Consider the following 17,531-nt stretch of genomic DNA (forward strand, 5'->3'; position numbering starts at 1 on the left):
AAGAAGTAGATAACAAGAAGCCTGCCACGGCCATACAGTTTATAAGTAATATAAGAGCCTGAGTGATTATTTTATATGTGAGTTGTGGGACCATGGGGGCTTGGTGGCACCTGTAGAGAGAAGCTCTCCAGCTACATGCAGTGTGATGTATCAGGGTACTTCTCACACCTGAGAGACACACAGCGTAGATTGAGCGGAATTCTTGGAAAGTAAAATGCATTTCCTCTTAGCTCTCCTGCACACCATTGCTGTCCTTCAGGTCTCTCAAATGTCACCAACTACACAAACTGCCTCAATTTTCTGACCCGTGCTGATGACAGCTCTGCAAGTATTGTGATGTCACCCAGCACTGCCTTTTCTCTGGCTGGTCTGAAGGGGGTGTGTGTGTGGAGTAGAGCCTACCACATTATCAAAATATGTAACTGAAGGATCACAGCATGATTGCCTGTGGTTCCCTTTCTACCCGTAAGAAGCAATGAATAACTCTTCTAAATTATGCCGTAAGACTTCTTTTCCAAGAGGCAATATATTCTGCAACCTCATTGACAAGATAGTCAAGAGGCCCTCTTTGCAGTTTCTGGGTCAGTGGGGGTACCACTGCTATGAACCCAGGATTTACAGAACACTGGCAAAAATTCTGAGGTATGTTGACTTGGATGGCTTTGACATACTCCTCACTGACTATATTGCATTTGTGGAAAAATCAGGACACCGTTTTGAACTCAATTTCAATCTCGAATTTACTGAAATTTGCGTGAATACCATTCTCTACTGGGTTTTCGCCAGAAAAGGTAATCCTGACTTTGTGGAACTGCTTCTCAAGAAGACGAAGGACTATGTCCAAGATAGAAGCTGCAGCCTGGCGCTGATATGGAGGTAATCCACTAATGCTTTGTTGAGAGAGAGAAGTGTCTCGAGGGAGTGCAGTACTGTTTTCTTAGACAAGCTATCATGGTGGGGCTGTGTCACTAAATTCATTATGGATTCTGAATTTTACCTGTATTATGTACTGTCAAGTCACAGTAGCTCTGCCCAAGTCAGGAGACGTCAGCAAGTATGTTAAAAATCCCTTAAAGAAGCAGACCTTGCCTTATGACTTATGGTCGCTTCTTTTGGTGCTACTGAGATTGCACACTTAGAGTGTGTGCATATAGTTGACTCCCTCAAATACAACTCAGAATATACTCATCACCTTGTGGTCAACAGTCAACACAAGAGCCCCCTATCTCTGTCAGGTGGTAGTAAATTTGATTTCAAATCTACAACTGAGCTCAATGGAAACCATGTTCCTTATAGGCCAAGTTTTTACAGCCTGAACCTGTCAATCTGACAATTTAAGGAAAGTGAAAGCCCCAGGTGACTTTCTGGTATCTCAGGAGTTTGATCAACAGTCAATTAATTCCCTGGCTTCAGGTATTAGCCTAATTAGAACAGTTGTGCATTGGCTTCTTCATTCAATAAAACACTTATCCATTGCATTCTGTATGTACAGTGACAGGAGGTGAGCAGTGAAACACAAGACCCAACTCAGAGACGAGGCAGTGTGGGTTCTGCCTGGAGTAGCCATGATCCCTGGCTATATCACTCTGCTCCTGAGAGCCCACTAGGGTGTTCCTGAATAGTTACACCAACACATGAATGGATAGCCAGGGGTGGGGGGCTGGAAATAGTAAACAAAACCCCCAATAGGACTTTTTGCCATTTTATGTGTTTTATGTAGTTACAGCTTCTAATAACTAGGCTTAAAGCCCAGGGGTATCCTTGAAAAGTATAATAAAAATAGAGGAGTAAATTAAGAGTTAAATATGGGCAGAGAGGAAATTTTAATGGAAAATAAAAGAGAAACAGTGAATCATAACTGACAGAAGATCATTCACGCTTTCTGGGATGGAACTCAAGGCCTGTCATGCCCAGGCCCACTCCCATGTCCATGCCCTCATTGAGCAAGCATGCTACATCTGAACTGCCTTGCTCATTCTTCATTATGTATGGGACAGTTTTTAAATTGATAAATTCTGATGTGAACACAGTGACAGGATTAAAGTCATTACTGGCAATTCCACTTAACACAAAACCTTAGATTTTTTTTTTAGAACTGGAGTTTCAGATTTTGAAGAAGCCTGAGAATCTCTTGGTGCTTTTCTACATGTGACAACCTTGTGTAGAACACTCCAGACCACCAGCTCACCACTCTCTGCTCCTAGCATCTCCATTACACATGTCGTGATATAAATCATCCTTTGTCCATAGCCAGTGGGCTATATACTTTCCCTCAAATATTTACCGGGTCCCATGGCTTAAAATATTATGTACATGTCAGTGACTTCCAAATCATTATCTCTAGCCCTGACCTCTCCTTCTCTGTCTACCTGAAATTGCCACATGGGACAAAACAGATTACCAACTGGACTCATCCATCTCCAAGCCAATCTGGTTCTCACCTCAGTGGCACCTGACCCTATTGCTCAAGGCAGACATTTGGGGTTTATTCTTGATTCTTTTCTCCCTTTGCCATCACAGCAATGAGTCCTTTTGACTGTCTATAAAAAACACACCCTCCTTAGTTCCTCATGTCTAATCCAGATGGAGCCACTGTCATCTCCTACCATAACAACAGCAATAGACTCTATTAATGTAAGTTTTGAAAGCGAGTACACAAAATAATGGTTTCATTATGACATGTTCAAGCACTGGTGTCACTGTGCCTTTCTCATACTCATCCCCTCTCCAGCTACCTTCTGTGTTGCCTCCTACCATGTTTCCTAGTATGTTCCCTTGTGTCCATGCCACATTGTCATACATGTATGTACATATGGAATTAAATCTAAATTCTTTATGAGAGAAAACACATAATATTTTGTCTTCCTCCCATTACTGTTCAAATGTACATATTTGAGTGTAGATTCCACATAAGAGAGAAAACATGACATTTGACTTTCAGGGTATGGCTTATTTGACTTAACATGGTAATCTCTAGTTACATCTCATGTATTTACAGCCATTTATACCACCAAGCTCCAGAAATCCCCTTTGTCATAATGATGGGCCCAATTGCCCCAATGGTCCTGATGCAAATCTGTCAAGTATGACAAGACACCTACTAAATCGGTTTTAGACCAAAAAAAAGTTTGAGCTGCCCAGGGGGCATTCAGGTAGAGATGCGCAGCAAGTGGCTAGATACACAATGCCATCTTTGATGTCTTTATTCATTTCTACATCTAATTTGTTATGATAGCTGTTGGTTCTGTCTACCTGCGAGCAGTGGTAAAACATGGCTGTCTGCACTGCTGTCACCCTGTCCTAAGCTAAGCAGCATCTTTCCTTCTGTTGTACAACTGACAGCCATGCTGCTCCTACAGCCCAGGCCTCTTGTGCATATCCATTCCAAGTGGAGCCAAAAGACGTTCTCACACACATTATGACACTCTTCACACGTGGCTCCCCATTTCCCCTGTCCTCAGTTTCACCCTTTGATCCACACTGACATTCTTATTCTTCCTTCACTGTTCCAGGCACTTCCATGATGGCACAGCTAAGTAAATGTGCCTCCTAGTTTTTGTCCAGATGTAACCTCTTGGCAACATGCTGCCCCATGGGTCATGTGTCCCCCAGTACATTTGTACTACTTATTCCATTTGCTGTGTTGACCCTATATTGTTAGTAATTTATAGGACATTAAGAAAATTAACAAGTTTTGTTTTGTTCACCAATATAAGTACCTAAAACAGTGGCTTTCACTTAGTGCAATTCAGTATTTGTTGAAATAAATGAAGAGTAATTGAAACTATGGTTATGGATGAAATTGCATAATAAATGGTCAAAACAATATTGACCAACATGACATGCACACCTTGTTAGACACTGAGGGCAGTGGAAAGACACTGGGTTGAGAAACAGATTACAAAGCTACCGGGGAACCTCAGGCTGGTCTGACCAGGAAAACAAAGCTTCCAGAAAGTGTACTATGTAAGCACCAGAGATCAGATTATTATGAAAAGTCTTCAATTTGTCAGTCAAAGGAAGATGTAGACAAATTAGAAATATGTCTATCTACAAAGCAGAGTCACCCACTATGTGACTGTACAGAAATAGTATGCCTCATTACCTAACAAGTCTGACAAGAGGGCTCAGTTCATTAACCTCACATTTAAAAACCAATCCTTGTTTTACTTGCCTCACTCCATCCACATAAGGATGTTATAATTAACTGTCAGAATAGATTAGGCAAATTTTGGTTTACAGTTCCATACTCTTTAAACCCAAGGATTAATCACACATCATGTGGATACAGATTAGATGTTTAAGTCTCATTTTAAACCTATTTGAATTTTAGTTATGTTTTCAACATTTTCCAATCAATATTCACTCAGTATCTCCTAGAGGTAATGTAAAGTTTAATATATTTGAATCTCCTAAATCTTAACAATGCCTACTTGCTTCTTGCTCTGAGTTTCCTGAATTCCCATTCTTTGAAGGCCAAGTTAAATATCGTCTTAAGAACCAGCAAGATAAAAGAATTACATTGCCTGTAAAAGGTTTTTTTTTTATTTTAAAGATTTATTTATTTATTATATATACAGTATTCTGCCTACACACATGCTTGCAGGCCAGAAGAGAGCACCAGATCTTATTACAGATGGTTGTGAGCCATCATGTGGTTGCTGGGAATTGAACTCAGAACCTCTGGGAGAACAGCCAGTGCTCTTAACTGCTGAGCCATCTTTCCAGCCCTAAAAGGTTTAAATGAGTATGTAGCTGAAGTTTTCCTGTGTCCCAGCTGGCCAGTAGTTGGGACAAATCTCTCTCACCTGCCAGTCCCGCAGCCACTCAGACCTAAATAAACACACAGAGGCTTATATTAATTATAACTGCATGGCCATGGCTCAAGCTTTTTACTAGCTTTTATATCTTAAATTAGCCCATAACTATTAATTTATGTATTGCCACGTTCTGTGGCTTTACCTGCATCACATTACATGTTGCTCCTTTGGTGGCTGGCTGGTGTCTCTCTGGCCTTCTTCCTGTCTCTCCCTTTGAATTTCCTGCCTGCCTCTAAGCTGCCTTTCGATAGGCCAAACGGCTTTATTTATCAACTAATCAGAGCAACACATATTCGCAGCATACAGAAAGACATTCCCCCATCACTTCCCCTTTCTGTCTAAACAAAAGGAAGGTTTTAATTTTAACCTATTGAAATTACATACAGCAAAACAGTTATCAAGCAAGAATTACAGTTACAATATCTAGTCTATTTTTATTTTGTAAAATTAAAGAAAATATTCTATCTATCCTATATCTGTGAGTCTAAGGTTTTATATCTGTTATCTTTTATCATAAACAAGGAAAATTATAACTATCTTGTCTTCAACTACTTCAAAGACCACAGAAAGATATAATATTATCTAAGTAAACAGGAAGAGCACTGTAAGCAACTTCCCAAAAATCTAGAATGACAGAGACAGTTGCCTGCCTGGACAGTTATCCAAAGTTCCTCTGTAATGTTGGGGCATCCATCTTCAGCCAATAGGGCCTAATCTCTCAGTCACCTTTTTCTCTGTGTCCTGTAGAATAGCTGGCAGTTTCTTCTACAAAGCAGGAATCTGAAGGACCATTTTGTCTTGCAAAGTTCTGTGGTCACCTTTCTATGGTTCCTGCATGTCCAGCTGATACATTTTGTCAAGCAGTCCAGGCAAGAACAGTTTCTTACCCAAATGGCTTATTTTTGTCAAGAAGATGATAAACTCCATATGGACTGTCTTCTGTTCCCATCTTTCTCTTTGAAGTAAAATGCAAAAATTTGATTGACCCCTAAAGAGTCAGTTTTGTTTTAAGCACTCATAGATACAGTAGTGAGCCAAAACGACAACGATTTCTTCCCCTGGACCAGTGAGGTCTCAGCAGGCAGAGGCAGCAGCTGCTAGCCTGACATCCGGAGTCCCATCCCTGGAGCCCACATGGTGCAGAGAGAGCCAACTCCTGCAAGCTGTCATCTTATTTACACACACAGGAAAGGAGTGGGGGGAAAAGAGAGAAAGAGAGAGAGAGGAGAGAGGAAATAATATAAAACATTTCCCCATTGGAGCTTAAACTCACAGAGCTCACCTTGCTCAATCACTTTTTTAAAGAGAAAAATGAATATATAAAAACACTAACCTAGTTTTCAGAAATAAGAAAATGATAATAGCACAAGGGTTGAAGGTCAGAGGACCTCATGAGAAGGTTCAGAGCGACCAAGGAACTCTTCACTTATTGGACAGTCTCCTATGACAGGCTATCAATGTCTCAGGATTGAAATTGGAGGGGAGAACACACACAAGACAAAGGTGAAAACCCCTGATACAACAGTGATCTTGGAATCAGAGTAGTAATGAGAGATAATCCAAGAAAAAAAAAGCTGGAGTTTAATCTTTGGTATATATTGGAAGTACTCATGGAAAAAAGTTAAGATGTCCAGGAAATACTGATTTCAGGAGAGAAAGAGGATCAGCAGGTGTGCACACACAGTGTTAGCAGCAGAAATGAAGACAGGGTCACATCTTGATGTCTAAATGCTGCCATGACACTATGGCATACGTTCCTTTAGCTGGCAAAGCCCTGACATTTAGAGCTCCATGAAGCTTTAGAGTCAAATTAATCCAGTGATTTTCCAACTGTACTTTCAGGTTTTTTGTCTAGGAATCTGGTAAGGGACAGAGGGCTTCACTTTTACCAGGGATGTTCCCATCCTTTAGTGTCTAGGAACAATACTCCAATGACAGCATATGTTTGTACCCAGAACACTCTAAGCTTTCCATGGGAAAACACCTGCCAATCCTCCAAGCCTTCATCTTAGGTATGTGACAGTAAATGACTCCCCAGGGAGAGTTAAGTGCCACTTCTCAGGGTGTCAGTGGCTCAAGCAAACTTTTACTACAGTAGTGGCCATCCTTCATTATATTTTTCATTTCTATTTCTACTCTTCAGCACACTTTGGACATGCAACTCTTTAAGTAGTTAATGAAAGAAGGAGCAAACCAGTGCATGTACACATGAAGAAGCAAGCCTTCAAGACTGCTGACCCAAGTCACATGGCTGCTTTGGGCTGAGATGAAGAAGTGCAGAGGCTCAGGGTTGCTTCAAGTAGCCCACTGGAGCATGCTGGCTCCATCTTATCCAATATGTGAAAGTTTTAAAAACCTTATTTTGTATGTGTATGTGTGTGTGGGAACATCTGTGCCACGGCACAAATATGGAGGTCAGAGGACAACTTGTGAGAGAAAGTTCTCTCCTTCCACAAAATGGTTCCACGGACCAAATTGGGGTCTCCAGGCTTGGTGCATTTCCCCTCTGGACCATTTCCCCAGTCTTTCTTGTTCCTTTCCTGATGCTATGATAAAAGCCATAACCAAGGCAAATTCCAGAAGAGTGTTTGAGCTTACAGTTCCAGTGGGTTAAGAGCCAATCGTGGGAGGGAAGCATAGGAGCAAGCTGCTACCATGGCAGCTGGAACAGAATCTGGGAGCTCACATCTTGAGTCACAAGCATGAAACAGAGAGAAGCTGGAAATGGGGTGAGGCTTCAAACTCTTAAAGCCTGCCTCCATGACATACTTCCCCCAACAACAGGAGAGCAAATGTTCAAACACATGAGACTGGGGTTGGGGATTTAGCTCAGTGGTAGAGTGCTTGCCTAGCAAGCGCAAGGCCCAGGGTTCAATCCTCAGCTCCCCCCCCCCCCCCCCCCCCCAAAAAATTTTTTTAAAAATTATGTGAGACTATGGAGGACTTTCTCAAACCACCACATGCAATCCTAAAGTCCTGCTTTACAGTCTGTAGATTGTATCAATATTTGATTAGACTTCTCAAGAGAATTTGAGAGGCAAGTTTTATTAATAAAATTCCTCTTTGCTTAATCTCAAAAGTCACATTACTTGACAAAATTAAGTATCTGTTAATATCAAGTATCCTGTGATCAGAGACACTATCATGTTTTCTCACCTTTATAGTAACTAATTCAGTAAGGAACATAAAAGTGTACTAAATGAAAAAATTCAAAAGCTGTGTATTTCATTTATGTCTTAGAGAATTGAAATATTGACATCTAGCCACCAGGTGACACTCAAAGATACAGACTTCAGTTTATTGTATATGTATGGGTATTTTCCCTGCATGTATTGCTTTATACCACATGCATGCCTGGTACTCCTGGAGGCAAGAAGAGGCCATCAGATCCCCTGGAACTGAAGTTAAAGACAGCTGTGAGCTACCATATGGGTGCTGGGAAACAAGTCTAGGCCTCCTAAAGAATAGCAGTATCTCTTGACTCTTGAGTCATTACTCTAGCTGCACCCCATTTTAAAAACTCAATCTTGCAATGCAACACTGGCTAGTTAGAAATTCTAAAACTTAAAAAATGTGTGTGTAGACCAGAGGGCAAACTTGAATGTCCACTTCTTTGAGACAGAATCTTTCACTGAACCTGGAGCTCGTCAAGCAGGCTAGGTAGCTGGCCAGGGGCTGAGCCCAAAAATACTGTCTTCAGGACTAAGATACAAACACATGCCACCAGAACATTGGTTCTAGGGATTAAATTTAGTCCTCATACTCACACAGCATGCATTCCACTAGATGAACTACCTCTCTAGTCCTAAACTTTACTCTTGAAAGAGGAAAATAACATTCTCTCCTGAGGGCCCTCAGATAGGTGTCACCATAACTTACATTTCTTATTAAAATGGAAAAACATCTAATCTCCACTCTCAATTCATCCTGTCTAATATATGATCAAGAACAAAAATATATCAAAATGATCAATATTTATATTAATAAAGTAAACTGGGCTTCCTGCCCTTTCAAAGGACCCAAAGCTCACAACCACATGTCATTCCAGCTCCAGAGGATCTAACGCCCTCTCCTGGCCTCCTCAGCTACCACATACAACATAAACTCACATAGACATACACACCGATAATTTAAAAAAATTAAATCTTCAAAAAAATAAGATACATACAATTGTTTTTCTTTCCCTTCCATTTTATATTTCTAGAACTTGGTAAGGTTTATACCCTCCACCAGTGTGGGAGTCAAGTGAGCACCTGGCATGCAAGGGGGCCTCAGCATCTGGTGGGAGTTTTCTGTAGTTTGGCCTATAGTTACAATGTCAAGTTCTTAAGACATAACATATGTTAGTTACATAATGCTCACAGGTGAGCAGTTGATACTATAGATCCCTTTCCATTACTGTTAAGACAGGGTGCTTATAAAAGAGATCTATGATAGAGGGAGATATCATGGGAGTAGAGAGAAACCTGGTGCTAGGGAAGTTGCCAGGAATCCCCAAGATTGACCCCAGCTTCAACTACTAGAAATAGTGGAGTTGGGTGCCTGAACTGAACTGGCTTGCCCTAGTGATCAGATCAGTGAATACCCTAACTGTCATCACAGAGTTTTTCTCCAGTAACTGATGGAAGCAGATGCAGAGATCCACAGCCAAACTCCAGGCAGAGCTCCAGGAGTCCAGTCAAAGAGAGAGAAGAGGGATTCTATGAGCAAGTGCATTGGGGTCATAATGGGGAAACCTGCAGAGACAACCAAATCAAACTAGTGGGAACTCATGAAAGTTGGATCAATAGCTGTGGAGCCTGCATGGGACTGGACTAGGCCCTCTGCGTAGCGAGACAATTGTATAGCTTGATCTGCTTGGGGGACCACCTGGCGGTAGGATCAGAATCTATCCCTGGTGCATGAGCTGGTTTTTTGGAGCTCACTACCTATGATGGGACACCTTGTGCAGCCTTGAGGCAGGGGGAAGGGCTTAGACTTGCTTCTACTGGATGTGCCTCCCCATAGGAGGCCTTGCCTTCTTGTGGGGGGGGGGAGTGGAGGGTGGGTTGGGAGGGGGAGGCTTGGGAAGTAGAGGAGGGAAGAGGGGGATCTTTGGTGTGTAAAATGAGTGAAAAATTTTTTCTCAATGAAAAAAAAGACAGAGTTCTTATGATATTGCTTAATCTGCCTTTGGCTTTCAGAACCTTCACACCCGTGTACTGCCCTAGCCCACTGAGTGGAATCACACCTCTGCTCTATGTGGCTCAGACAAGACAGTCAAATATCTTAAAAATTCTCCTGCAGTATGGAATTCTAGAAAGAGAAAAAAACCCTATGAACATTGTTTTAACAATACTACTCTACCCTTCGAGAGTGAGAATAATGGTTGATCATGAGTTGATTGACATTCAAGAAGATGCCAAGACATGTTTAATGCTATGTTCCAGAGTGCTTTCTGCAATCTCAGTCCGGGAGATAGAGGTGAGCAGAGCACAGCTCTTGGTGGAGGTGAACAGAACATTGCTCTTGGGGGAGGTGAGCAGAGCATAACTCTTAGAGGGTGCAATCCAACATGTGAGTGTTAGGACATACTTAGGATGGCAAAAGTGAAGTGTTTTTAATGTATGCATTATTTCCAATGATGAATTAATCACTGCTCATATGCTGAGTAATTAAAAATGAGGCAAAATCAAAATTAGCTAAAATTAATCCTTCAAATGTTGATTTTGTTACCATGAACTTCAAAAGTTAAATTTAGTTTATTTTAGCATTAAATAGATGTAAATTGTTATTTCAATAACTGTGTATTAAGAGTTCTATCTTATCAAAACAAAATAAGTTAAAATTTAACAGTTCTTCTTTCCAGTAGAATATTTCAAAATGACAGCTCCATTTCTCCCCACAAATACAATCACATACCAAGAAATAGATTTTTTCCATTCAGGATCCCAAAGCAATTTTAAGCATTATAGAAATATAAAGACATAAAATATTTATTCAACTGAAAATCTCTCTCAGAAATATGGAGACTTTCTCCTTAATAAGGTTTTTTTTGGGCTAGACCAAGTTAGAGAAAAAAAATCACCATATATCAATCATAAGTTGGGAATGTTCATTCTTCAAAATGAACTGCAAATTGCAGTATCAAACTATATCATGCTCATTAATAGCAAGAGGTTAATTAATCTGTATAAAGGGAAGTTAGTCCTACAAATTTAGGCAGCTGGCTTAATAAGCAATCAACAGTTCCTCTAGTCTTTAGAAGTATAACTTCAGAAATAGATTCATAAGGCATATATTTTGCTAGTTTTTGAATACCTTTATAAGAAATACTAATGTATGGGCCAGTTGTAAGACAAACAAATGGCTTGGATTATAATTGGCAACCAATTTTTAAAAGAGAACATCCTTAAGTTGTTTTTAATGTCTTCAATTTTTTTTTTACATCTTTGTTTTGTAGTAACTACCCTGCATGGTTATTACAGAACACATGAATTTAGACCAGCCTAAAATCCCCCCAAGTAAAACTACAACCAAAGTATCAGGATAAAATTGATCAAAGTCACCTAGGAGACACAGAATTTATATCCAGGCTCCAAACAATTATAGTTCATAAACTACAGTGGAGTAGTGTTGTGCAAGGCATGGGACCAAGTACACACTGTCTGAAGAGCTGGTTATTTCTGGGCCTCCATCCCTTCTCATATGGCACACATATTTAAGTATGTTTGGATGTTTCTAGAACCTTGTAAACATAAACACTGTATACTTTGCATACCTAATAATTATCCCAAGCATCTACTACAGTTGAATATACATTAGATATTCTTTAAATAGTTAATAACTGAATAAATAATGAATATATGTACATATCTAATATAGCTGAGTAGGTGTCATGAGGCCTGGACAATGAAGGTTTTTGCTGTTGTTTTTTAACTGTTATATGTGCCATTGGGGGACAGATGGAGTTCAGAGGGCAGTTTTGTGGAGCTGGTTCTCTTCTTCCTGTGCTGTGTGAGTCCCTAAGGAAATCTCTCTTAATGCAGTAATGTCTTTCTTTGGCATTTAATCTCCAGAAAAGAATCTTTACAAAGATGGCTTCCTAAAACTCCAGATGACCTCTTTTGATGCAGGCAGGCCTTCACTGAGGTCCTGGTGATCTACATGGGTTGGGCCCACCTGGGGAGCATGTAGGATTTACATCACCTGTTTCTAGAGTCCGACTTTCTGAATAGGACCTGAGCACTGGTACCTTTAGCTTTTGGGTGGTCTTTGCATATGGCTGTGTTGAAGACAGCACCTCAAAAGAGGTGATAATGCAGAATTATGCTCCATCTGAAATGAAGAACTTCCCTGGTCATAGTTTAAATTTTGCTTAGTGCCTTCCCACATACTGGGAGAACAAAATTGGAATGAAACACCTATAAGGTGAAAAGGTTTTGATAAACGTTATGAGGGTTATATAAATTCAGGATCTCTTCTGAATTTAGGTAAAATTTAAAAAGTGCTAAATACCTGAAATTGTTCCAAGGGTAAATAAAAGCTTTCCTTTTCTCCAGACACAGCTGAGCTTGGGAAGACGTCCAATTATTCAAAATTGGTTGGACTACATCCCACCAACAAGATACAATGACCCATGTGAACTCGTCCACCTTTGCAGACTAACCATCAGGACCCAACTGTTAGCCAACAATATGCTCCCAAATGGAATATTTTCACTTCTAATTCCTGCTCGTCTACAAAACTTCCTGAATTTAGAAAGCTAACATGCATCTTCATGCTGTTCTTTAGAATGATAGCATTGTTTAGAAGTTAATAAACTATTAACTTCACGAAAGTTTGTTGCACTGGATAATCTGTTAGACGATATGTTTTCAGAGCTAGAGAGATTCCCCAGTGGTTAAGGGCACTAGTTTCTCTTATAGAAGATCTGAAATCAGTTCCCAGCACCCACATGGTAGCCAGTAATAATCTATAACTCCAGTTCCAAATCTAATGCCTACTTCTGACCTTTGTGGGCATCAGACATGCATGTGGTATACATATATTCATCCAGGCAAAACATGTATACAAAATAAGATAAATTTTAAAGAAGATATACTTTATGTGTCCTAAGTCCAACACTGTAGTTTCCATGTAACTCTATTATCTTCCATGAAGTGAAATAAATTATATGCATTAGATAAAAGAGATCTATTTTGGTATAGTATATAAAATTTTCATCTATAAAAATTTTAACATTATAAAAAATTAAATGTATTCAAAACATATTTTTAGCTTAAAAATACCTCGGGCACTAGATTTTTCTGTGATGTCTAGTTTGTCACACAAAGGCAGAATTAGCAACAATTTTTCAGGGGGTCTCTGCTGTTTCGACCCATGTTCAGAGCAGAAACACTGTTCCTTCACTAGATAAGCTATTCAGGATGTCTTTACTGAGGGAAGCCTTAGATATTAAGATATGGTCTTATCTGAACAGTACGGGTCTGCTTACTGTGTGATAAAAGCAAAGGTTACATCTTCCTTCAGGGCCAAGGTTGAATAGGTTTGCTTAAGGTCATTACAAAAGGTAGAAAGTCCCCAAGGTCTTTGCTCCTCTGGGACATAAATGTACCTAACTTACTCTGTGTCTACGTGGACTTAACAGACCTTGCTGTGCTGGTGGTAATAGGTTGGAAACTGAACATATGTTTGCACATAACTCAATAAAAAGTTTCCCTGGTTGATAGATCAGTCACTGAATCTGGTTAAACCACAAAACCTCATGTCTTTGAAGCCAGTATGTTCTCTTCACTGGCCATTTTCTAATCCTCTCCTGCACACATTGCCCTTTCTCATTCTTCAACCTGGAGCTACCATCAACTCTTTTGAAATGATCTAAACTGTTGGTCTCCTCAACCCTACATTCCACAGCTACCTCAGATCAATTCATTCTACCACTCATGATTTCAGTAAAATGATAACAGAGTCATCCTACAACCTGCATCACCACTAACACACCCACCTGAACCTCCAACAATAAATACAACTTCCAACTCCACAGTGTTCTTTAGGTAAAGTGATAGCCTTTTCCTTTGTCTACTCACATGCTCTCTCTCTATCCAGCAGGGATACCAACCTGCCTACCATCTCACATTGCTTTGCTTTTACATGTTGATCCCTCTATTTAAAATGCCCTTTCTAAACCCATCATGCCATCCTTTAAACTTCCTGTGACCAACAAAGGTTATATACTGTGCTATTACCTTAAATATGTTACAGTATAATTGGACTGTACCCTAAAGTATTTAGAGTAAGATATCCTACCTTTTATTCTCCTAACATGTTACCTGCCTCAAAATATTTACTGAATTAGATTTGTGTTGTAGCTTTCTAAAAGTAAGACCTATTCCAAACATTTTTGCTTGAATGAACAAATTTAGAAATGTGCTTTTAGAGGAAGTATGCTAAAGGAAACTCAAAATCCAGGAGAGAGCAATAGAAATAAAATACCACTGCTGGCTAAAAGATGCAACTACCCCCAAAACTTGAAAGAGACCTTACCCTCTACTGTAACACAAATCTTAAAAGGTCTTATTAATGAAATCAAACCTGAGGCCACTTATTGGGGTGATTGCTGGAAGATCAGAGAAGCAGAACAAGCCACGGCTATCTCACCTTGCTAGTTCCTCAGGTGATCCTGTTTCCTCAGGCTGGAGGCTTCTGAGTCCTCCTCCACATGAATCTCAGTTGAACTGTGTTGCTCCAAAGCCTGAATGCTTCTCCAGCCAAAATGCTTAACCAGATGCTTAACTCACTTAGTTCCTGGTCCTCATGTCTTATATACCTTTCTCTTTCTGCTCCCACTCCCTGGGATTAAAGGCTGGGTTTCTGGGATTAAAGGCGTGGGTCACCAAGTTTAGCTGTTTCTAAAGTGGCCTTGAACACACAGATATCCACCTGGCTCTGCCTCCCAAGTGCTGGGATTAAAGGCGTGTACCACCACCACCCAACTTCTGCTATGGCTTACTCTTCCCATTTTCTAGCCACCATTTTTGGCTTTGTTCTAGTGGCTGTCTGCTCTCTGATCCCAGATAAGTTTATTTCGGGGAACACACAATATTTCAGGCAACACAATACCCACCACATTTCCCCTGTTTTTGTCTAAAATTAAAAAAGCTTATAACTAATACAAGAAAAATCATATCCAATAAGTATATACAATATACAGTCAAGACTGCATTAATGATATCTAGTCCATTAACATTTGACAGACTCATGCAAAAAACTCCATTATATATAACAATGTCCAGTCCAGTAATATTTGATAAACTCAGACAAAAAATTTTCATTACTTATTTTAAAACAAGTAGTTCCTTTTTAAAAGTAGATTCAAAAATTGATCTTTTTCTTATCATATTCATATTCTTTTTTCATTTCATAAAAGTTTCAATAATCTACCTTTTGTCATTTTTATATCTTTCCCTTTTTCTTTTTAGTGTAGATTCAATGATCTACCCATTTATCCTATTATTTCTTTATCTTTTTTCTCAGGGTAGATTCAATGATCTACCTCATATCTATATTCTCCTTTTTCTTTTTTAAACAAAAACTATTTTGGGATTAATTGTCACGTCCTGTATCATTTGTCCAGCCGCTGCATAATGAGAAAGTGCAGGGCTTGTTTCAAGTCCTTGTTCAAGTAGTCTGTCAGGCTGGATCATCTCAGCTAGCCATCTCAAACTGTCCTGAGCAGTTTGTAGTCCAAAGTCAATCTTTCCGTGGTGCTAATGGCTTTACCATAGTCCACATGAATTCATCTTTGTAGAGCCCCATCATCCTTTTGAAGTTTTCAAAGTCACTCTTAGGTGTGGTCATGGTTCTCTGAAGATTTTTTTTTTTTTTTTTGGCCTCCTCTGTGGTTTGGAGTAATCAGTCTGATAAATGTCTCTCGGAACCATGAACGTTCTTCACTAGAAGAGAAAATCTTCACAGCAATTTCTTCCCACCATTTGTCTTGCCAAACTTTTTCAAACTGACCTTTGCCGATGCTTTCTTGTAACATGATGGTCCTGGCAATTCTTCTCTGAACCAGCAGCAGTAAATTCTTTGTTCCCTTCTAGAGTATTAGCCAAATTTTGTAGTCCATCTTTGGGTATTCCCTTGATACCCAATAAGTTAGAAATGCTTCCTAACAACTTTTGAAAATCATTAAGAGTCTTTAATCGATCTCTCCTCAGTTGTACCTTTTGGGGTCTAATTTTTTGTAGCTCTATTTTATATCCTAAGTAATTAATAGAATCTCCTCTTTGTATTTTTTCAGGAGCAATTTGCAGTCCCCAGAGAGGCAAAACTTTTTTTACTTCTTCAAACATGCTTTCTAATATGTCTAACTTTGGATCAGCTAATAGGATATCATCCATATAGTGATAAATTATGGATTGTGGAAACGTTACATGAATTATCTCCAATGGTTTTTGCACAAAGTATTGAAAAAAAAATCTTCAGAGAACCAGCTGAGGAACTGGTGAGGTGAGGTAGCTGTGGCTTGTTCTGCTTCTCTGATCTTCCAGCTTTCACCCCAATAACTGGCCTCGGGTTTGATTTCATTAATAAGACCTTTTAAGATTCCTGCCACACTCTACCCCTAACACAAACATCATCATTTCTAAATGTTAAACAGAAAACTACCAGTACCAAGAACCAGTAAGGAACAGTGGCACTTCATACATAGCTGATACAACTCAGGGATTGGCAATTGTGTATGAAATCAACGATATACTTCAAATAGAACTTTTTTCTGTGTAATCCACACATGAAAATGCTGTCATCATAAACCCCCCTAAAAAAGGCTTATAACCTTACTCAATATTATTGAAAACTGTGGCTAAAGACGTGGCTCCAGTTAAGATCACTGGCTGTTCTTCAGGATTCAGGTTTGATTCCCAACACCCACAAGATGGCTCAAAGACATCTGTAACTCCAGTCCCAGGAGATCTGATGTCTTCTTCTGGCCTCCACAGGCACTGCACACATGTGGAACACAGACGTATATTCTGGCAAAACAACCATGCACATAAAATTTAAAAAATGGAAAAGAATAGAAAAGATGACTTTAACTCAAGGCCTCTCAGTGAATGAATAGCTAAACAAGTTATGATCTACCCCAATGGGCACTTGTCATCAGTAAAAGGCACAAGGATTCACTTCAAAATGAAAACAGCCATTTTCAAAAGGCTACACACAAACCCATATGTTGGACATTCTGGAGGAAGGCCTCATGAGGAATTAGGTCTGTGTCTGGCTAGCTATAGTGGAGACCACAGCAAGGCAGTGTCTTGGGACAAGGGGACTCTGCTCACCCAACTGTGAAGGCCAGACATATCTGTAAGTGTGCTAAAACGTGTAACTCTGTGTACCACAATTACTGTAAATAACATACATCTCCCAGGCCTGTAGGTAAGCTCCCTTTCTTTTCCATCTAGGCCTGGATACTGTCTTACAATGTAGGATCTACTCTGTGGGACAAACTGCTGGGGTGGAAATATGGGATGAAACACCATGACCAAAAGCAACTTAAGGAAGGGTTTATTTTGGCTTGCAGTTCCAAAGTGGCTACATGTCCACAATGGCGAGAAAGGACAGTCAAAGGGGTAGGAAGCTGACAGATCACATTCAACCCCAACAAGAAGCAGAGAGAATAAAAGTAGGGTAAGTCTACAAACTTGAGAGGCCCAGCCTCAGTGTCAT

The 17,531-nt window shown here is 39.8% G+C and overlaps 1 protein-coding gene across 1 annotated transcript; it reads left to right on the top strand.

Moving 5' to 3' along the window:
• Positions 1 to 389: 389 nt before the first annotated feature.
• Asb17 (ankyrin repeat and SOCS box containing 17) lies at positions 390 to 12,635 on the top strand. Its single transcript, XM_036190938.1, has 3 exons — positions 390 to 876; positions 10,004 to 10,283; positions 12,362 to 12,635. The coding sequence occupies exons 1-3, from the start codon at positions 476 to 478 to the stop codon at positions 12,566 to 12,568; spliced, it is 888 nt and encodes a 295-aa protein (XP_036046831.1). The 5' UTR covers positions 390 to 475; the 3' UTR covers positions 12,569 to 12,635.
• Positions 12,636 to 17,531: the final 4,896 nt, after the last annotated feature.

Source organism: Onychomys torridus, chromosome 6, assembly GCF_903995425.1.
Source record: "Onychomys torridus chromosome 6, mOncTor1.1, whole genome shotgun sequence".
Lineage (NCBI taxonomy): Eukaryota > Metazoa > Chordata > Mammalia > Rodentia > Cricetidae > Onychomys > Onychomys torridus.